Source organism: Panulirus ornatus, chromosome 33 (assembly GCF_036320965.1).
Source record: "Panulirus ornatus isolate Po-2019 chromosome 33, ASM3632096v1, whole genome shotgun sequence".
Taxonomy (NCBI): domain Eukaryota; kingdom Metazoa; phylum Arthropoda; class Malacostraca; order Decapoda; family Palinuridae; genus Panulirus; species Panulirus ornatus.
Genome location: NC_092256.1, coordinates 9,607,331 through 9,630,960, shown reverse-complemented (window position 1 = coordinate 9,630,960; position 23,630 = coordinate 9,607,331). Strand labels below are relative to the sequence as shown.

The 23,630-nt window shown below is 38.2% G+C and overlaps 2 protein-coding genes across 2 annotated transcripts in view; both read right to left on the bottom strand.

Annotated features, from left to right (window-relative positions):
• The window catches only part of LOC139759441 (uncharacterized), a 64,852-nt gene extending 54,416 nt beyond the window's left edge, over positions 1-10,436 (bottom strand). Inside the window, exon 1 of the mRNA XM_071681553.1 lies at positions 10,302-10,436. Coding sequence (XP_071537654.1) covers positions 10,302-10,304 — 3 coding nt within the window. The 5' untranslated portion in view covers positions 10,305-10,436. The remainder of the gene's footprint in view (positions 1-10,301) is intronic.
• Positions 1,972-21,754, bottom strand: LOC139759440 (charged multivesicular body protein 6-A-like). The gene is made up of 6 exons (XM_071681550.1): positions 21,602-21,754; positions 17,388-17,497; positions 16,770-16,893; positions 14,586-14,702; positions 11,344-11,515; positions 1,972-10,445 (listed from the first exon to the last, which is right to left on the bottom strand). The coding sequence occupies exons 1-6, from the start codon at positions 21,662-21,664 to the stop codon at positions 10,390-10,392; spliced, it is 642 nt and encodes a 213-aa protein (XP_071537651.1). The 5' UTR covers positions 21,665-21,754; the 3' UTR covers positions 1,972-10,389.
• Positions 21,755-23,630: the final 1,876 nt, after the last annotated feature.

Below are 23,630 nucleotides of genomic sequence, written 5' to 3'. Positions count from 1 at the left end.
CCCATTTTGCTATATATCTCTTTTTTCATACTTGTTTGCTGTTTCACACACTAGTAAAGTAATTCCAGGAACAGATGAAGAAATGGCCTCATAGGTTCACATTCACTCTTTAGCTGTCATGTGTAACACAAAACTAAAGCTTCTATCCACAATCACAACCCCTGACAACTTCATATGCCCTAGTTCAGTTAACTGACGGCAGATTACCCCATATAGACAACACTGGTCCATTCCATTCTATCCTGTGCATGCCTTATGCCCTTCTGCATATTCAAGCCCTGAGCACTCAAAACCTCTTTCACTCTGTCCTATCTCCAGTTTGGTCTCCCCCTTCACTCTGTCCCTTCTACTTCTGATATGTATATACCAGCTTTTTCATTCTTATTCACCATTTTCCTATACTACCTAAGTCAGTAACTAAGGAAGACACACAATTTCACTTTTTTCTTTTTAAGGCTCCAGCCACGGACAAAAGTCCACACCACAGCTAAGCCTTAACTGAAATTAAAAGACTATTTATCGTGTATATCAAATATAGAGTAGAGAAAGCAAAGTCTTAATTTCTAGAGCCACATCTCACAGATTACACTTTACACTAACTGTTCCATATTCACAAACTCAACCCATTTAAAGCATGGTGCACCTATATACCAAAGCACTCCACTGATAGACAAGCTCCAATAACCCAGCCTCCTTCTCTCCTACTGCTTCCAACATATAGTTTCTCTTTGCCAATCTCTTTTTACTTATCCTATCCATAAATGAAAACCATTTCATGAAATCCTGACTGGCCCTGTCGGTAAGAATAAGATCACTCCCACACCCCTTGTTGACCATGTCATATCTCTTATGGTTAATCTTTCTCATGCCACATACCATCCTCTTCCACCATATCATTTCCATTTCCAACACATCCTCCTTCCTTCCTCTGAATTCAGGGCCCAAGACTAACATTCTCCAAGCAATTTTCGTGTTCCCAAAAATTCCGTCACTCATCATTTCTATCTATTATCTATATCTCTCAAACCTGTTTTGTTCAGGAACTCCCTCAAGGGGGTGGCCAAAGCAAAAGAGTCTCCTTAACTGGTTAGTTCCAGTGCCTCACTATTGATAAGCCACTGGCAGAGAGCAACTCTAACGCAGTGTTTCCAACCAACTACTTCTACCTAATGCTCCAGCCTTATTTTCCGACCTACTGCCTTTACCTAATGTTCTTACCTGCTACTTCTGTTTACTACTTCTACCATTTAGCCAAAAGACAGGGATTGTGCACAGCACTCTCCACAGGGAAATCTAAAGTTATGAAGAATGAGTCATGTGAATTAAATGTTGTCTAATGTTATATGTCACAAAGAATGATTAACTGTTTGCTGAGAGTGCCACCAGTCCACATGTCCGTGAAGTAGAAAGAAAAGGAGTCCAACTTGACAACCTCTGAAGTGCTGGCTCACTAAGCAGTCATCACTAACCTTCCCAATACCTACGTGGGTAGTACCAGTAATATACCTCAATGATCAGTGGCTGCCTATCAACTACTATGTACTAGTATCATCTACTGATAGCATCTTAACTCCTTGCTCATTAACAACACACCATCTCATTATAAAAAAGAAAGTAATTCACTATTGTAAACAGTAAACCAAAATGCAAAATTCTATGGCAAGTGTTTCCAATATTGCTGTCAGACACAAGACACTGTGGAAAGATAAGAGACCAGAGAAGTCATAAAGATGTAGTTTAAACCACTCAGCTTTTAATAAAGAAATTTGATTCATTAAGTGCAAATTGACAAAAACAGTTTACTGAGCTTTACTTTAATGCAAGTGTATCAATCACGGAGATCTCAACTCATTTTCACGTACTGAATGCATTAAATGACAATGGTGACAAAATGTGAAATAAATCAATGTTCTCACTGATAAAACACTAATTCTTCATACAAGTGAATATAAAGGTCATTGAAAATGTAAATTTCTAAACAATTTATTCGCATGGCGTTCATACAAATATAGCACATTTATCATTACCTTAGAACAACTTACAGTAAGGCAAAGTACAAAACAGCTGTTCTTAAGTTTCTCTATTCATTAGAGTAATGGAGAAGCAACTCTACCTCCATGGAATTGGGTGCCCTTGCCCTTTACCAGCCAGCAAGTTTAGGGTTAGGGACCCAAGTTCTGCAATATTCATTCCCATAATAATTGTACGGCTGGATGCACTTGAATGACCCTATGTAAATGATGATGGAGTTAGAGACAACAGGTAGACAGACAGATAATTTGTGACTAGACAAAATGCTGTTGTCACTGTACAACCATTAACATTGGACATATTTCCTTTATCAGCAATAGGTACATTTTCATGCAACAGATGTGGGTACAATCTTACTCTATATTCACCTATTGTAAGAACCCACATGAACTTGGGGATACATCAAACCACTCAAATATAAAATCATTGGTAATTCCTTGCTTTTTCCACATTCTCAAATTCAAAAAATTAGTTCCAACAGATAAAAACTACAATTTCACACATTTTCAGAAGCATTTGATATTTTGTCTGTCTTCTGCTTTACAGCAGAGTGGCTCCTAAGTGAAATCAATTTCTAAATCAAGCTAATTCTATCAGGTTAAATCATATGAAAAAAACTTTCAGACAGGGTGAGAATATCAAAACCAGTACAGAAAACTGGTTACTGTGATTACCACTGTTAAAAGCTTGAACAGCTAAAACCTACATCAAAATACAAACAACAATTAGAATAGTGAATCTTTTGATACACATGACAAATAAAAATCTATGACATCCAATTTTGCCTATATAGCTATAAATTTACAAAAATAGCGTAACACTTTGTGTAAAACATGACGAGTCAAAATCAAATGCACTTAATTATGATAAATAGCATGTCAACATTTTTTTGTTGTAGCCCACAGTTTCTTTTCAATTTGTTTCATGTTTGCTTTTTCCACCTCAGCAAGGTTGCATCAAGAACAAGTGACTGGGCCTTAAAAAAACAAAATTTCTCACTTGGCCCTTTCCTCTGTTCCTTCTCTTGTTAAGTAACAATATAAGAAGAAGGATCCCCTAATGCACAGCTCTCTAGTTCAGTGATATTTCTTATAATCTGTCATTCAAGTCATACTTTGTGATAATTTTTCTACACCTACACTGTCAAAAAATATACCTACTTCTCATTGGTGTCTTAGATCAATGTGACAACAAAGAATTAAACTATGAAATATAAATTTACTTCCCCTCTATCAGAGAACATGTCTATTTCTCATCAATATCTTAAAGCAATGTTTTCAACCACAGTTCTGCAGTGCCCTGATGTGCCTCTGGGATTGTCCAGGAGTGATGCAAAAGTGTCAACTCTTTTGCCATGCCCTGGCCATCTCTGCATCGTAAATTATCAACAATTAACTATGACAACAGAAATGTGATCTCTTTTGTGATTAAAAGTTCATTCTTGTATACTGGTAATACAGACTGTGATACCATCTAATGACTATACTCCTATACAAAAAGCCAGAGGAATATAATGGTACCCGCCTTACAGTAGTTTCTTTGTTCAAAGTTGCATGTGGTCTAATATGTGACTGATATTACACCAGCTGATTTGCTGACTTCTCTGTGTGAGGTCACCAGGCATTCTATTCCTCATTATTACTAATACTGGAAGCACAAACAGTAACTTCCCAAAAATTCTTTATGGATAAGTTTATCAAGAAAACACGAAGGTGATAGTAGTGAAGATGAAATGACAGGTGAAGGTTTAGTCCTTACAGATTCAATCTTATCCAATAATTCAACTCTCGGAGCCTTCAGTATGTGTTCAACAATACTAATGGAAAACTGAATAGGGGTACTAGAATAAAGTAAAATATATGACTATTGGGTGCCACCTGCAAAAAAAAGGCTGAAAAACTACAGCTTTACAGATGCACACATACTTGAATTTTCCAAACCATTCCACAAAGTATTTCATTTGTGGTACATCTGGGATGATAAATTCTAAATTGATACATCCTGCTATGAGCTTTCAATTGTATTAACTTGAGAAACAGGATATATAAAAAATGAGAAAGGTATCGAGCTACTATGAGTACCTATAACAAAAGGCTTTTAACATTCAGTGCACATCAAATGTCTCCCTGATCAGCAATACCATTTTCCTCTACTGCCAAATACATTAGATAACTGCAAACCTAAGTTCATCTAGAACTAAACTGTACACCTTTCCTCCACCTTCTATTGGCCCAGAAAATGCAGTTTCACTCACACCTTATACTTGTTTTAAGAAACACAGGGTGGGTTTCACTAAGGAGTAGTATGCACCAACAAAGTTGAATGGGTAAGTGAGGCAATGGCAGGGCAGGTTAACATGAGCTAGATGTCTTGTCTTCACTGACAAACATTCACCATGCTCATAAAATGCATGGAATTAATGCATTTTCATGCACTTTCTGGATCATATTTCACATCACAGCACCCCTATGAGAAAACCAAAGGTTGTTGACTGCGAAAACAAAACAATATTATCAACCAGCTTCAGGGTGGCAAGTCTACTGCCTCCCTTGGATGTGTATATTCCATGAATGAATCAAGCAAAGGTACATTGTAAAAGAATACTGATAAAATTAAATATGTTCCGGCTTAAGCTCACAAAATGAGAAGAGGCAAAGCTACAGGAGGAGGGGCAAATGGGGGAAGGGTAGAGTGGTAAGGTGTCATTTACCGATAAGAAATCTGGCTGGGGATGAATATAAGGCTTTAAATAATACTAAAATTTGAATTTTCTTTACTAATTATGGCTTTCAGGAGAGATTTGATACATACCCTATGGCACATTGATATCCTCAAACCAGTAAGTGGGATCAGACACACCTTCACTAATATATAAACACACACACACACATACAATGGTAAAGTTGCCGAACTCTACATTTAGCAATGTTAGAAGGACACATTTTGAGAATAATTCAAAGATAGGTAATGACAAAACTGAAGATGAAGTTATCAGAAAAAAAAAACTAATTGATACTATCAAGATGTATAGTGAGGATCTGGAAGAACAGAATTTTGTGGGCTTTTGAAGCGAGAATGAAGATGCCACTAGGGAGATGGGGAACAGCATGACAAAAGCTTTTAAATAATGGCTATGTCAAGATTTCACGTTTAGAATATACCAAACTGAGGATGAAAAGAAACTGGAACACATTGCTAGGGATCATGAAAAGTAGCAGACAACAAGAAGTGAAGTGGATAAAGTGTAAAACTCTATGACGGAGCATGACTGCAAAATAATGAAAGCGAAGGATGCTCTAACCTTTCAACTACCCCACTCATGTATATTCTTCCTGGGTAACCTTTCCACAAGTGCATTTACAAATATTGTAGAGATCTTTGCTACAATCTTAGGGATAAATTTTGGGTTATGGTATAAGAGGGTGGTATATGGGTGCAGAATGCCTTCACATATCATGCTCAGTTGCCCTCCAGGCATGAGAGAGATGTATTACACAGTTTAAGTAAATGTTGACACCATAGCCAAAATTTCCCTATTTATTCATTTATAATATCCTCAAGACCAACTTCTATGAAAATAATAACCTCAAGACCAACTTCTATGAAAGAGTCCTGGTGTTACCTTGGACCTCTTTCTAAAGGGTCCTGCAGGTCAAGGCTGTGCTCCTTCCAGTAGCACAGGAAATGGGCTCCTTTGGAGTGAGTTGTTTGATGAGACTACTTCCAATGATACAGCCTCACCAAATGTGACTTTTCTGGCAAATATTACTACATAATGGAGGGCCAGTGAGTATTCAAGGAACAAGAGAAAATGTTTATGGGGCTACTGAACAATACCTTACAGCTTGGTTGCTGGAAGATAACCAATGCAATTATGACACACACTACGTAGAGTTGGATTACCATGGGATGACAGGTTTCGAGGAATAATGCACCAAAAATTCATGCATCAATCAATATTAGTCGATTTAATGTGATCTCTTTCTTTTGAGTGATGCAACAGTTGCAACAAGTGCAAACTTAACAAGGTTACAAACTGATGTGACAATTCTGTCATGGTGCAAGAGGGTGTTAATACAAAGATATGGTACAACAGACTGTCAAAAAGAATGAATGAGGTAATGATGTAAACAAGACTCTCATTGATTTAGTCACAAAAATTATTCCAAAGATATCGGCAATGAAAAAAAATAACACAGGAGAGAATACTTACACTAAACTAAAAGTGGTCAGAGTTCATGCAATTGGCTTCAAAAGATAGTCAAAATATAAGAAATATAAGAATCTACATGCTCATGCCTAAAACTTATCTGATGATATTTCATTGGTCTGTTAAAGGGTGGAAATGAATGTTGACATTAAGATGATGGAAATCTATACATGTATATTTCTTTTCTTCATACATATTCACCATTTCCCGCGTCAGCAAGGTAGCGCTACGAACAGAGGACTGAACCTTAGAGAGATTATCCTCACTTGGCCGCTTTCTCTGTTCCTTGTTTTGGAAAATCAAAGAAATGGGAGGAGAGGATTTCCAGCCCCCTGCTCCCTCCCCTTTTACTTTTAGTCGCCTGCTATGACAAACAGGGCAATCGGTTATCTGATATTGCCAATTTCACAACAGAAGGATGTTGGTAGAAGTGGAGAGAGAGAGAGAGAGAGAGAGAGAGAGAGAGAGAGACTATCAGGGGCAGGGGAATAAGTATTGGGAAGAGGTCATCTGGGATAGAAGAGTGTGTTGGGGAAAAATGAAATTATAAAGGAGGGATGTGTTGGAGAGAGAAGAGGAGGGCGATTAATCCTGGGGTATAAGGAGGGCACTCAGAGGCAGGATATCAGGTTTAGCATGTTATTTGGAGAGAAAGTTTGAGTGAAGACAACTATGATGAAATGGAGTATTTCAAATACCAACAACTGGATATGGCAGTAAATGTTACCATGGGAGTCAAGGTGATCCACAAGGTGGGTGAGGGGGCAAAGGTCTTAGGCACATTGAGGTATGTGTGGAATGAGAGGCCACTGTCTTTAAAGGCAATGATCGGTATATTTGATAGTACAGTTGTCCCATAAATGCTGTATGGATGTGAGGTGTGGGCCTTACACAAAAATGTAAAGAACTGGGTGAATGTGTTAGAAATGAAAGGTTTGTGGCATGATGAAGTTTGATCGAATAACAAATGATAAGGTAAGAGAGAGGTGCAGTAGTAAGAGGAGTATGTATAATTGAGGTGAAAAGGGTGTGCTGAAATGGTTGGGATATATGGAGAGAACAAGTGAGGAAAGGAATGAGTGAGTTGAAAAGGGTGTGCTGATTTGGTTGGGATATGTGAAGAGTACAATTGAGGAAAGGATGATTATGAGGGTATACATGTCAGAAGTAAAAGAAACCAAGAAAAAGGGGAAACCAAGGCGGAGGTGGAAGGCTGGAGTGAAAAATGCTTTGAGGGCTCAAGGCCTAAACATACAGGAGGGTGAGGTATGCAAAGGATAGAGTGAATTAGAGTGATGTGGTTTACAAAGGACAAAGTGCTGTCAATAGCCTAAAAAAGAGCATATGAAACAGTCAGGGAATCATAGAAAGGTCAGTCAGACCTGATTGTGGAGAAGGGTCTGGTGGATATGACTGAATGAGGCCATCTCTTCATCTGTTCCTAATGCTAATTTGCTAACTTGTGAAATAGCAATGTAGAAAAAAATGGAAATATTACACTATTCACATTGAAAATGAGTGAGTGGTTGGCATATGGAGAAGGATACTGCAAGAGTCTTTTTTTTCAACTTTCTAACTCTTCTTTTATCATCTGTCAACTAAGTCCTCCATCACCCATGGATTACAGGAAGAGAAAATTAGATGCATTTTTTATAAAATTTCTTCCATGACAGAAGAGTAGTAGGAAACTGGGTGCTGGCCTTCTTCCTCCTAAAGTATTCCTACTAAAATCACTTTCTGAGTCACTTACTTCATATATTCTATTCTTCATCAACTTTCTCACCAACAATACATGTGTTTCTTCTCATAATTTAGGACATCCAACAATCTATGTCTTTTCTACATGATCAACGTGTAACTGTGACTTAAACATCAATGGTCATGCCCTTATAATGATTATAGGGATACAGAGAAGAGGAAAATTTTCCTCATACCTGCCGGGCTAGTATTGGTACAATAAGTCACCTGGATATTTACACAAAGGAGGGGAAATGTTAAACTGTCATGTAAGAAAGGTGACCATTCCCCATCAGACTGTTAGCTGAATGGATGGTGTTTAAGGGTTAATATATCAAGGACCTTAGCTACCTCTGCTACCCTATGACTCACCTCAGCATCCATGATTTCTACTCTTACGATGTCCACTGCCAGGTACCTAAAGCAATCAATTTCTCAACATGCAAACTCATATTCAAATCATCCTCTCTCATCCCCCTCCATCAGGTTATTCCCGTACTTCTGTTCAAATTCCCTCCCAGTCTCTCCTTTCTCACAATCTCCCTCAATCTGTCTTTAGCTTCAGCAGTTTCTCACTGGAGTCTGCTATCAGAGTAGCGTCATCTGCAAACATAAAATGATTCACCTCCCATGCCCCAACCTCCACACCTAGCAAATCACAGACTTGCCCTTCACTCTAAGATCCTTACATTCACTTCCCTCATCAACTCATCCATACATATTAAACAGTAATGGTCACATCATATGTCTTTGATGCAGAACTCACCTTCACTGCGATACCTTCATCCCTTTCTAATTGCACACATGGCTTACTCACCTAGTAACACCTCACTGCATTTAGTAATTTTCCATTTATCCAACATATTTGTGCACCTTCCTAAAGGCCTCTCTGTCAACTTAATCATATGCTTTCTTCAAATCCACAGATGCCATATACAATTCAGTCTCTTTCTTCAAGTACTTCTCAAAAATTCTTCACAGACAACACCTGATCCACACATCTTCTGCCTCTCCTAAAGATACACTGCTCCTCCCCAATCACGTGTTCTAAGCATCCTACCAAACTTTCAATCACTACTCCCCCAAACAACTTACTAAATATATTCACTGGATTTTTCACCACTGTAATCCATAAATTCACTATGTCTCCCTTGTCTTTATATCTGAGCACTATACATAGACTCTACCAGTCCTCATACACCTAACCTTGGGCCACACAAAATATCAAAAAGCCTGACTAACCAATCAATAATACTGTCACTCCCTTTCTTGAAAAATTCATGCACTCCTGCCCCTTTGACATGCTTCATTTTACATCAAACTTTCACTACCTCTCTTTTTACCATACCATTCACCAGGACTCTCTCACTCCACATACACCATCTTCTCATTTAACATATTCAACAGTCCTTCAAAATATTCAAACCATTACTTTTTCATCACTTGCTCAACTGTTTTCACTTCACCATCCACTCCCCTAACTCCTGCTTCCATTCATTCTTTTGCTCTCTTTACACTATTCACCTCTTTCTAATTCATTTTCATTTTTTGCCAAAGTTCATTAATACTCTCTCACCCCTCTCTCTCTTTGTAAATCTTATATATAATGAATAAGAAATTTTTTCAGAAGGGAGTACTTAACCGAAATGAGATGCAGTCATCTCCCAAAACTGAAACAATCCTATGATATCACCGAGGAAAGCCCTCCAAACCATAAAAGACCTTGCAGCCAGTTCGTCTATGTCATGGGGCAAAAATAGCATATTTTCAACAGCTGTTACTCCAAAACCAAAAAGGGAAAATTAATTTCTAAGAACATAAAAATATTTTGTGTAATCATGCACTTTGAATTTATCGAATGTTAAGTAGATTATCAAAGGTACACTCTACAATATCTCCCCCTAGCAAACTGCCTGACATGTTTCAGGAGCAACAGCAAGTATTACTTTTCCATTTCAAATAATGAATTTTATCAAAATCAATATAAAAAAATGCAAAGTTAGACATATAAATCTAGAATAGTAACACAACAAAACAAAACTTACTTTTGCCCTAGTAAGTTGGACCACAAATGCATTTCAAGGACAAAATGTGTACTATGGGGTTAGCAACCTATAAGTACTTCTTTAAGTTATAGGGAACACTCTACCTGTGTACAAATAATCCACTAACCTTCAATTTGTTGTCCCTTCTTGAGTACAATACACTTAAGTAATGCAAATTTCCATCATAAGTAAATTGCACTAGTCCTAATCAACTTTTGATTATTCTACAGTTAAACATTTAGTACAATGGAAGTAAGATACAAAGCTTGCTGACATACCATTATCCATTTAAGGCAGCAACAATGGAGGTGACAGTGATGATAATACCAAACAAAAGTCTGTCTGGAGTAGCAGTGCCTTAAATCATTAGGATGCTGCCAGTGCAACCTTTTCTCTTGGCTTTTCCTTTTCCTTCTCTGGTTCTGAAAGAAAGAGATTTATGTAAGCAAAACCTTTCAGTGTCGAATTCTGTTCTACCTCATGTTATCCATTCCTGATTACACACAGAAACTATCAGTACAGAATAGATAACAAAGATGATAACAAGGTACAATGGCAACAAAAAGTGAGTAGTCTTGTGAAACAGATCTGATTTTGTGTTCACAACACTAATTACTGCAATTTTGTCATAAATGGATGTAGCATAGAGAATAAAGAGGAGTACTGTTAAGTGGTATAAAGCTGTCATGCAAAACCTGTCAAATCTACAAGAGTTGAATAAAAAAACCAGACACTTCACCATGAGGAGCATACAATGCTGGCATACAAAAGGAGCCAATGCTGCACAGATTTTGGAGGATTTATCAGAAGCATACCTTAGGAGCCTTCACTATTAACATAAACTAGAAACTAAGGCCAAGGGGTTCTTAAGGAAAGACTTTAACATGAATAGCAACTAGATGTGAGCAACAACTAAAATGAGAAGGATAAATGATGAAAAGTGTATATTTAATCAATTACCTTGTCTTGCTCATTGTCTTAAAGCTATGTCATGCCCTAATGTATGGATGGTATAAAACTGATCACATTTTCCCAAGTGCACCCTACTCTGACTTGTCCTGCTTGTGTGTATACATAGTGCTTTGCTGATTGGCTTAATGCTAATATTTCTGGAATCATAATTGTCTATTTCTTGGTGGCTCTCAAACTTAATCAAAACAGTGAATTTTCACATGAAAATAAGCACTTATGAAACTTACAGGTTTATCTAGTCATACTACCATGAAAAGTAATGAAGATATGAAATAGATCTATGTAATATGTTTGGAAAAGACATTTTAAGTTTGTTATGACACTTTTCCACATGATCTTAAGTCCTACCTGGTAATGTTTCAGGAACATTGGGAAGTTCCACCTCTGGGTTTTCAGCAGCTGCAGGAACTTCTGGTAACTGTTTCTGAACAGCATCAGCAATAAGGGCATCTAATTCTTCTTCTACTGCAGTTTCATCCTCTTCCGTAAATATTCCTCCACTTAAAAGGGCATCAATCTCCTGCAGTTGAACAAAACACACAAATTTAGTGACTGCAAGACAAAAACACTAATCATTTTGGCTATAACTACAAATATATGTGGAAAAAAGAAAAAAAATTGAGGACAAAAAAATTCAGAAAAAAAATCCATATTTTGAAGAAAAACTAATGAGATGGAGATATTATAGAAGAAGCAGAGCAGAAAAGAAAAAATCTAGATGAGCTCTTGAGAAAAAAAAAGCAGATGTCAACCTTAGCATGGCTGTATCATTGGCAGAAAGTCTTGCTAAAGAATTTCTCACTCCAAAGAAATCCAAATTTCCCTGCTACCAGAAGCAGCAGGCCATGGGTTGCAGGAGTCTTTAGAAAGGTCCTTGGTAATGCTAGGACTCTTTAATAGAAACAGGTTCTGGAGTGATTATGAATACCCATTATCTATTTTCCTTTGTCGCTGCCTCCCGCGTTAGCAAGGTAGCGCAAGGAAACAGACGAAAGAATGGCCCAACCCGCCCACAAACACATGTATATACATACACGTCCACACACGCAAATATACATACCTATACATCACAATGTACACATATATATACACACACAGACATATACATATATACACATGTACATAATTCATACTGTCTGCCTTTATTTGTTCCCATCGCCACCTCGCCACACATGGAATAACAACTCCCTCCCCCCTCGTGTGTGTGAGGTAGCGCTAGGAAAAGACAACAAAGGCCCCATTCGTTCACACTCAGTCTCTAGCTGTCATGTAAATAATGCACCGAAACCACAGCTCCCTTTCCACATCCAGGCCCTACACAACTTTCCATGGTCTACCCCAGACGCTTCACATGCCCTGGTCCAATCCACTGACAGCACATCGACCCCGGTATACCACATCGTTCCAATTCACTCTATTCCTTGCACGCCTTTCACCCTCCTGCATGTTCAGGCCCCGATCACTCAAAATCTTTTTCACTCCATCTTTCCACCTCCAATTTGGTCTCCCACTTCTCCTCGTTCCTTCCACCTCCGACACATATATCCTCTTGGTCAATCTTTCCTCACTCATTCTCTCCATATGACCAAACCATTTCAAAACACCCTCTTCTGCTCTCTCAACCACACTCTTTTTATTTCCACACATCTCTCTTACCCTTACATTACTTACTCGATCAAACCACCTCACACCACATATTGTCCTCAAACATCTCATTTCCAGCACATCCATCCTCCTGTGCACAACTCTATCCATAGCCCACGCCTCGCAGCCATACAACATTGTTGGAACCACTATTCCTTCAAACATACACATTTTTGCTTTCCGAGATAATGTTCTCAACTTCCACACATTCTTCAAGGCTCCCAGAATTTTCGCCCCCTCCCCCACCCTATGATTCACTTCCGCTTCCATGGTTCCATCCGCTGCCAGATCCACTCCCAGATATCTAAAACACTTTACTTCCTCCAGTTTTTCTCCATTCAAACTTACCTCCCAATTGACTTGACCCTCAACCCTACTGTACCTAATAACCTTGCTCTTATTCACATTTACTCTTAACTTTTTTCTTTCACACACTTTACCAAACTCAGTCACCAGCTTCTGCAATTTCTTACATGAATCAGCCACCAGCGCTGTATCATCAGCGAACAACAACTGACTCACTTCCCAAGCTCTCTCATTCACACCAGACTGCATACTTGCCCCTCTTTCCAAAACTCTTGCATTCACCTCCCTAACAACCCCATCCATAAACAAATCAAACAACCATGGAGACATCACACACCCCTGCCGCAAACTCACATTCACTGAGAACCACTCACTTTCCTCTCTTCCTACACATACACATGTCTTACATCCTCGATAAAAACTTTTCACTGCTTCTAACAACTTGCCTCCCACACCATATATTCTTAATACCTTCCACAGAGCATCTCTATCAACTCTATCATATGCCTTCTCCAGATCCATAAATGCTACATACAAATCCATTTGCTTTTCTAAGTATTTCTCACACATTCTTCAAAGCAAACACCTGATCCACACATCCTCTACCACTTCTGAAACCACATTGCTCTTCCCCAATCTGATGCTCTGTACATGCCTTCACCCTCTCAATCAATACCCTCCCATATAATTTACCAGGAATACTCAACAAACTTATACCTCTGTAATTTGAGCACTCACTCTTATCCCCTTTGCCTTTGTACAATGGCACTATGCAAGCATTCCGCCAATCCTCAGGCACCTCACCACGAATCATACATACATTAAATAACCTTACCAACCAGTCATCAATACAGTCACCCCCTTTTTTAATATATATATATATATACATACATATATACACATGTACATATTCATACTTGCTTGCCTTCATCCATTCCTGTCGTTACCCCACCCCACAGGAAATAGCATCGCTACCTCCCGCTTCAATGAGGTAGCACCAAGAAAAAAGGCCACATTCGTTCACACTGTTTCTAGCTGTCATGTGCAATGCACCAAAACCACAGCTCCCTTTTCACAACCAGGGCCCACAGAACTTTCCATGGTATACCCAAGATGCTTCACAAGCCCTGGTTCAGTCCACTGACAGCATGTCAACCCTGGTATACCACATCGTTCCAATTCACTTTATTCACTGCATGCCTCTCGCCCTCCTGCATGTTCCACCCTGATCTCTCTAAATCTTTTTTACTCCATCCCTCCACCTCCAAATTGGTCTCCTGCTTCTCCTTGTTCCCTTCACCTCTGACACATATATCCTCTTTGTCAATCATTCCTCTCTCATTCTCTCCATATGTCCAAACCATTTCAACACACCCTCTTCTGCTCTCTTAACCACACTCTTTTTATTTCCACACATCTCTCTTACCCCTTCATTACTTACATGATTAAACCACCTAACACTGAATACCGTCCTCTCTCTCTCTCTCTCTCTCTCTCTCTCTCTCTCTCTCTCTCTCTCTCTCTCTCTCTCTCTCTCTCTCTCTCCTCACTCATTATCTCCTTATCTTCAAATCATTTCTGCAAAACATAAAAGAAAGAAATAGTAAACAAGTTCAATGTATTATAACTTTTGGACATACCCTTTGTTTTTCTGCTGCCTCCTGAGTTTCATCCAAAATACGCTCCACATCTTCAATACTGAGCATCTCGTTGATCTGCTTTAGTGATTCATTACCTACTTTCAAACTGTCAACCACCTGTGAAATGAAGGAAGAATCACTATACCCACAAACATCAAATATGTAATATATCAAAGGGAAGAACTAAGATAAAGTAGTCCTTGAATAAAGTTGTGAACAATGCTGTTTCACAATTACATCAATGAGCAAATGTAACCAGTCCATGATAAACCCTATCATTATTTTGAAGTCGAGCCATTTCTGTTCAAGATGTGACACCAATGCACTAAAATTTTACTTTGGTTGCCAAAAGGAGCAGCAGTAACTTTGAAACTCCTCAATCAAAAACAACCTTAGAAGTTGCATTAGACATAATAAACACTAACTTGGCATGACCTCCCCAGACCAACACCTATGGTGACCCAGGTGGCCTTGGGTATCATTCAGTCATCCTTAAATCTTTAAAATATATTCAAATTTGTGATGATATTTTCATTCATAACTCATATTCTTAACCTAGTATAAAAAATCCAATAATTTCCATTCAATATACACATTTCATGCATTAGGTTATATTTGTAGACCTAATCCTATCACTTGTTTACGGTGGAGATATTGTATGTCTGGCAGTATGGCAAAGTCTTTGAAGTCATCTGAATATGATTTGCTGCCTCAGCTACACCAATGTTATTACGAGTGAAGGAATGCAACCTTTGCTTGTTGTTGGGTAATAATTTCACTATATCTACTCTGGGTAATATTTTTTCACTACCAGTAACCAACCATGGGTCCTGAGATGTTTTCCTGGGAGGAAAAGGCATGTATTCCAACTAGAAAAAAAGAGAATGTGTTTACAAGTGAGATTTTAAGATGTTCTGACAGGACTGAGTCCATCATCCACATAATAATTTGGACTTCCTTATAACATCATCCCTCTCTGAAAAGATGGATCTGGTTGACCTATGAAGACTATTAGGCAACTTATGACTTGCTGAAGTGTGAGGAGTTTAAAAATCTATCCCTATCATGCTATCAGTTACCTTTCTGGTCTTTCTGGGTTGACCAGATCCAGCTTTTTAGGAAGGGAAGCCATTAGAAGGAACCTGAACAAAAGTATGGATGGTGAACTTGACACTGCCAGTGTAGCTGTTAGCGTTCCTGGCCATGACGCATTCATGGGCCGCCCAGGGTCGAGCACATAGATTCGAATCCTGGTCATGGCAGTCGGTTCAGTTTCAACTGAGTAATGCATGGAAACCACAGCTCTCTATACACATCTAGGCCCCATAGACCATCCTATGGTTTAACCCAGACATTTCACATGCCCTGGTTCAGTCCATTGACAGCAGGAGGACATGTGAAATCATGTCTAAAAGAAAATGAGGGGGGGGGGGGTTAGGGAGGGAACTGCTCCCTGGAGCACTCACCTGTATAGTTTAAGGGCTCTAGAGATAAAATGTGTGTGTGTGTGTGTGTGTGTGTGTGTGTGTGTGTGTGTGTGTGTGTGTGAGTGAGTGAGTGAGTGAGTGAGTGAGTGAGTGAGTGAGTGAGAGTGTGTGTGTGTGTGTGTGTGTGTGTGTGTGTGTGTGTGTGTGTGTGTGTGTGTGTGTGTGTGTGTGTGTGCTGAGTTCAAACACTTAAGAAAGCTTAGTATGCCAGCAAATGCAGCTACATCAGCCATAATACTTTGTAAACTCTTATAAATAAGGCCAATATAGAATGTTCAAAATGAAACAGGATTCTTTTAAATAATACACGACAAAAGCATGCATCTAGATAGTTTGCTTAACCTGATATATGTGACCTGAAAGTATTGCATAGCCTATACTAAGTAAGAGGGGCTTGTTATATTTCTAGCATCACAATGGTGCAATGATTTAATGTCAATTGCAAAGATGACGATGCTATAATGTATGCTAAATCTGCATATGCCAGGAGGGGTGAGAACAGACAAATATTTCACCTTGGTAACTAACCCATAATCTAGATTATAACTTTAAGGTACAGATACAGTAACATTGTTTCTATCATCAAACTTCTCATACAAATGTCTGTTTAAATTACTGCAAGCCTTGCCAAAGCTGTCTGGTACAGTGTAGATAGTTTTTAACCACCTTTATAGGGCAGCAGCTTTAAAGCACATACCTGCATCTCTATCTGAGCAAACTCAATATCTTGTATCATCTTCTCAATATTTTCAAGAGTTCCATCTGTCTTCTTAAGCTGCTCCTCAATGTATCTTTTCTTGCGCAGCAACAGCTTTGCTCGTCTGTAAAGAACAAGATACTAAAAATGGCCCTGTACATCTTTCTATAACTTCCTTCACCTGTGTTAACCTTTAAAATATGATAGGACTCTCTCTCTCTCTGATGTTATAACCTTTACTTCTTGATGCCATGTCAGCCATCCAGAAGAGTTGTTTTTAAGGTTCAACAATTGTACCTATAGGGAAAGTTGAAAAAACATGCCTAATAGGTCTTTTTTTTTCTTATCATAAAAGGAGATACAATCCAGAACAAGTAAATCTCACTGGCGCCTACCTCTGACCTGTCTTTGACCTGAATCAATTATTGGCACATGTAATTTATCACCTAAATTTTTCACACATTAATGCATTTTGATATAATGTACTGCTAAACTTAAGACTTGTATGTCTCCATAAGAAATAAAACTCTGCACTTACCACTAAAAGAGGTAAACTGGGGCTCTTTAGCACATAATAAATCCAAAATCTTGGATACAGATTTAGTTTAGAATACTTACTCCTTTTTACCATCATGCAGAAGCTTCTTAGCCAGTTGTCTGTCCTTTTCTAATGATCCCTCTGACCGTTTCTGGTACTGACGTATTCTATCTCGAGTTGTTTTTAATTGCTGAAAAATTTTTCAATTTATTGGCTTTCATCCTAGAAACTCACTGACATTGTTGACCATAATCTCAAATCAAGCAAAAAGATATGATTTCAAATTACAGAGATATAAAGTACTGAGATAATTAAACACCATTAATCAAAGCAATACAGTACAAAGAGACATCAAATTTGGATTTATGTGACTCAACCAACTGAAAAATAATGGACTTTCCTTATCTTCTATCAGTCTAAGCAAAATTTTCAATTCACTCTCAAATGCTTCATACTTCACTGAACAATCAAAGCTACAAATATTAACAAAACCTTGGGATAATGGGTCAGAATACTTTGTCATACTGCTCATATCAATATTACAGAGAAAGGTTTAAGAGAGGCTGAAAACTGAACTGGGTTAGAGACAAAGTGGGTGATAATGGTGGAAACATAGCAAAATAGTATATGTGGTGGTACAGGTGGCTGTAATGGTTGTGGTACTGGTTATGGCATACATGGTAGCATTGGTTTCTGTGGGGATGCTGGTACTGTGATGACAGATGGCTGCAGGAATGGTGACGAATGCTGGCAGGGATGGTGGAACAGGTGGAAGTAACAGCAACAGAGGTAACAACAGAGAACTTAACTTATGACATCAAAGTCAACAGGGACCTCTTTTGGCCTAAAGAAATCACTCAAACTGAGTGTTGATAAAATCTAACACTTTGAATCACTCCAAAAATAACATAATCTCTATACTCAATTCAAAGTGTAGCAATGACCTTGAACATTGAACCCAATATCGGGGTCATTCATAAGTCATGGCAACTAACGTTTGGCAGAATGCCGAGCAATCATCAACAGACATCAGAGATGAAATTACATGACTGTACATCAAACAGCTGCAGAGAGATTTTGAACTAATGCTAACAAGAACCTGAGTTTTGACCCTAGGCATCAGGGCAATCTACTGTTGATGGAATGCAATGAACATACACCAAAGAGTGACTCTGACAGATCTAAACCTATACCTTACTCAAGGTGCATGCATACATGTACATCATCAAGGTCATAGATGTCAAGATCACTCTAACAGTTATCTACTCAGAAGAGATGGAACTAGAAAAAAAAAAAGCTTCAACTAACTCTATAATTGTCTTAAAACTTAATATCAATCTGCAATAAAAATCTTTCCAATTTGTAGTCAGTTCTGCTAAATAGAAAAAGAAAAAAAAAATACAGTGCACCTTGCAACTGCTACTACTGATATACAAGTTTCTCTTTTAACAACATGTCACTTAACAAAATATTGCTTTTCTTTAAATGCTCCAATATAGTTTTCTGATAATATGCTTAATAGGACCAAAACTCAAACCTCTAAAGCAGTGCAGTAAAACACAAAATGTCCAAAAAAACTCTTGGAAAAATCCATAGGCAACTAGAAAAAACACATCATAGTATAACTCTGAATCATAATGATGATGACAGCTGAACTATAAATAATAGAGTTTAAGCAATATAAAAACACAGAAACCTGAAAAAACGAAGCTTAAAGAAAGTGCTCCATTCGGATGACTTTTTTCATGACCCTATTTTTGCATATCCACATCATGTAAAAACTCATGATCTAATGAGACTTTCCACAGTTTATAAGCTCTATGGTGTAAAGAATACTTGCCACTATATCAAAATGTTACTATGTGTAAATTTACATGACTATCTACCTATTCATATCTGTTGCCCATTCCCTTTTGGAACATGGCCATCAAGTGGATGGCCATGGAAATGAAGCCTCCATGACTAGTGAAACTCCAGTGCCACTTCTCAGCCTTTAGTGCCTCAACCTTAACAGGCTACTAAAAGAGGGTAAGTCTAATGCAGTGTTTGCAGGGGCTCCCTACTAACTACTCCTACCTACAACTTCTACCTAATGTTCCTACCTACTACTTCTATCTATAGCTCCTACCATTCAGCCGTAGTGCACACCACAGGAAAATCTAGACTTACAGAGAATAGCTGTGCGAGTTAAGTGTTGTCAAATGCCATGTGCAACAAGGAGAGATCGTATTTTTGTGGACAGTCCATGTGTGGGTGAGGCAGAGAGAGAGAGAGAGCTACCTGGGTTAGTGGAGTGCAACTTGACAACCACTGAAGTACTGGTTCGCTACACAGCTGTCACTAACCCTCCCGATAACCAGGTAGGTAGTACTAGTAATACACCTTCCTGGCCACTGGCTGCTTACCAACACCAAAGTCCAAAGCCAAGACAAGGTGCACTGCACAAAATTTAACTTAGGAGAAGTAAGCACTAAGAAATGACCTGACTGAGGTATTCAAGATCACACATGAACCTATCAGTTTGAACCCTGAAGAATTCTGTGTTCTATACAAGTTCAACTAGGGGAAATGACTAAAAATATCCTGAGCAACAATGTAAATATCAGAAAATATATCTTCACACAGTCAACTGTTGATGGATGCAACAAAGTTTTTGTGAGTGCGGTTGCAAAAACCACTGTAAATGGATTCAAGGCAAGAAATAATCAATAATAAGACACCTACAGGGGAATCAAATGGGTAAGAATAGGCTTACTAACCCAGCAGCCCTGTACCATCCATCACAGTGTCAGTCAGGTGGTGATGGCAGGCAAAACTGGATGTAAATCATGTTCTGGTCTAAATCACTTCTACTCAGTATAAGGTGTTCACTGACAAGTATTTCTTTGAAATACATGTCATTACTGTGTTCCCTAAAATGCAACTTTTACCAGTCACTAAATATCATCTCAAAGCTGACCATTAATTACACTACTGACCTATGAATGTGGGCAGCTACATAATGGTCTGTGGTTATTACTAATTTCAATGTATTGATAAAAAGTAATATGAATGGAATCTTTACATTTCTTTTACCTGTGGCAATGACTTTAAAGAATGATAGAGTACATTAGAATAGACTTATATAAGTCGAGTCAACAATAATGTATATTTCTCAGTCATTTAACAGCTTAATTACAAATTACTGTTAGTTGTGAATTTTCAGTGAATTTGTTCTGTAATGCTTGGGTAGTGTTAAGTGTTTTGGAGCATCAAATCTTACTGAATAACATAAATTACCTAAAGTATATCAGGAAAACTATGAGGTTAATTAGTATAACAGTAATCAATACACTTGTAGAATATCAATGGAACCAGAGACATTAGTAGAGATGTATGAACAATACATCTGTCTGATGCTGGGTATAACATGGCCACTTACTGTCATTTGTTTGATAACATTAATGCCTCTTCAGCAGTGCTGAATCACATGTATGACAAGAATATTTCAACTCGATTACTAAAAATTTTCATAAACATTAGTTAAAAGTCTAGTTTCATTCTGCATTATTGAGTGATTTTTTCTATAATACCTGGAAGGTGTAATAACAGTTGCAGTGAGAAGCATGACCTGGAGGTATATATTATACAAAATCAATTAAAGTAATGAAAGTTCATACAGGGGAAAGTGTGGGGTTAATTGGAATATAGGAAAACATACTTTATATAAGCAAACAGGAACTATGAAAACCTCACCTCTCTTTAATCAACCGCACATTTTTCCTAATTCACCATTATCGCCTTATCTTCATCAAGGTTGTGAGAATATAATACTCCAAATAATATGCCACAGCTTTTTGCTGTATTACGTAAATAATATGCCATCGATGACGATCATAATTATATTCTCATTTGAGAAAGATAGGGAGTTAAACCTGTTCCACAACATAACTTTATGTGGATTCACAAAAGAAACACAAAGGACAGTCCAAGAAACCTGACATGACTAATATTCTTTAATGTGAACAATGTAAGTGGAACACTTCAACTTTCAATACTCTATCCAGATATGATTTGCCTCATCGAGGAAGTATGAATTTCGAAGTGTCATTAAATCTAATGATTGCCCAGACTACCTGCATGATTGACTTATCTCAGAAATACCATAATAACTGGGCTGGCAACAGTAGAGCATTCTGAACATGCTTGGACATTTTTGACCACGTCAAGTCAGTCACATGATTGCCGTGATAAGGGCGAATGAATTCTTCCTTCAAATTACAAAGACAATAAGTACAGTTACACATATACATACCAACACAGCTTTATCTTGTTCCGTCACTTTAGTCTGGTGCTTTTTAGAAAACAAATGTCCCATCTTAATTATGTAAGTCTTTCAGAACACTGAAGGTAAACAAACATGTACTGCCACTCGTGAGTACCGACCTAACGAACATCTCCAGCAAACCATTATATAGCGACCAAAGCCACCAACAAACATCATCCTATTAGTCCAATAAATTTATCATTAGGACACAACTCGAAAAAATGATCGCTCTGGTGAGAGCTTTCAATAATTTTTCATATCTCTCCTCTATTACCTTTACACCATATCTTGTCATTTATATATATGATTAAGTAATTATCATAACCACCGACAGGTATCACAAATGTCTAAGCGAACATACAATCTAGCACTTTTCAGTCGCTGCAACAATTCACCACGAACAATAAAAAGGGCATTAAACCTGCTTGATCGACATTATCATCCTATCGTATGGCCAATTTGAGTAACCGAATAATATCACCAGTTAATACTCCAAAACATACGTGGAAAACATAATGAAAGATATTGCGATATAAAGATTTTAAAAGTTTCGCAAGCGGTAAGAAAAAAAAAAAATTTCGCCAAGTCTTTTGTGCTCACGTCTGGTTGGCTGCAGCTGACTGGATATCCTCGTGTCTTTCTTAACGTTGCCTACATCTTACTGTTTCAGATTACTTTTGTGATTCAAAAAAGTTTGAAAGCACGTCTATTTTTTGTGCTGCTCTTTGGATATCCTCGTGTCGTTCCTTCACGTGATATAAGATGACACAATGGTGCCATCTTGACTTTGCCAGATTAATTTTGCAGAGCAAAATATCAAAAATAGATAATTTTTTCCAAACATGGTGAGATTTTCAATCGTATATCAATTTGGCTATATCTTTCGCAAATTCATTTTGAGCACGGCTGTTTTTAACCTTAAGACTTGATTGCCTTCAATGAGGAAGGCGGACGATGGAGCGGATAGTCCCCATGAATTAAATACTCGGTAATAATGATGACGTATATTCTTGCTCCTTTAGGAGTTACGAAAGGTTAGAAAAAACTTGCGATTTTTTTGTAATCAAATAATCAGTTTGGGAGCACCACCGACACAGGATCCGTGAGTAAGCAACTTGGCCGCCACCACGATAGGAGATCCGGTGATCTTCTCTGGCGCCTTCTACCCCTTTTTAATAACTTACAAAACAGACCCAAAGTAAGGACGGCAAGATCATAAGCGAAGTAAAATACATGCATTGCATTTCCTCGAGCAACTAGAGCATTTAGGAAGTTCTAGGGTAACATCACACACTCATAGAAATTGGCTAGAACCGAGGGCCGATGACAGACACTTCGTCTGTACGATTTAATTCATCGGTGATAGTGCCTTTGTAGCCTGAGTTTAATACCCATTATGAATGGCACTACAAAGAACTGACTTGGGGTAGCCGTGTCTGCTGTCATAATGACCGTCATATATATAAGCCCGCAGCTCACTTAGGGGTAACCATTTCAACTCTCCTATCTTCGCCCTCCCTCCCACCTTATAGTAAGGTGATAACTGGGTGTAGCAAGGCATTCCTGGTACGATGTGGAGTCGTACAGATTGTGAACCAATCTTCCTTTCCAAGTAATTCCAAGTGTCTAGTGTAGGAGAAATACACTAGTCTCTCCCCACCACATGAACCTCTCGTACAGCCAAGTTCTCAGGTGCTTCACCGTTCAGGTCCCGATCGCTCAAAATCTTTCAATCCATTCTTCCAACTCCAATTTGGTCTGCTTCTCCTTGTTCCCTCCACCTGACACATATATCCTCTTTGTCAATATTTCCTCAATCATTCTCTCCATGTCCAAATCGTTTCAGCACACCCTCTTCTGTTCTCTCAACCACACTATTGTATTTCCACACCTCCCTCTTACCCTTACATTACTTACTAGATCTAACCAACTCACATCACATCTTGTCCTCAAATATTTCATTTCCAACACATCTAACCTCCTCTGAACAACCTATCTATAGTCGATGCTTCGCAAC

Coding starts and splice junctions, on each gene's coding strand:
- LOC139759440 (XM_071681550.1), bottom strand. CDS start 21,664: ATGGGACATTTGTTTTCTAAAAAGCACCAGACTAAAGTGACGGAACAA. Junction 17,498..21,601: donor AACAAGATAAAGCTGTGTTG/GTATGTATATGT, acceptor AAAATTTTTCAG/CAATTAAAAACAACTCGAGA. Junction 11,516..14,585: donor AGGCAGCAGAAAAACAAAGG/GTATGTCCAAAA, acceptor GTTCAACTGCAG/GAGATTGATGCCCTTTTAAG.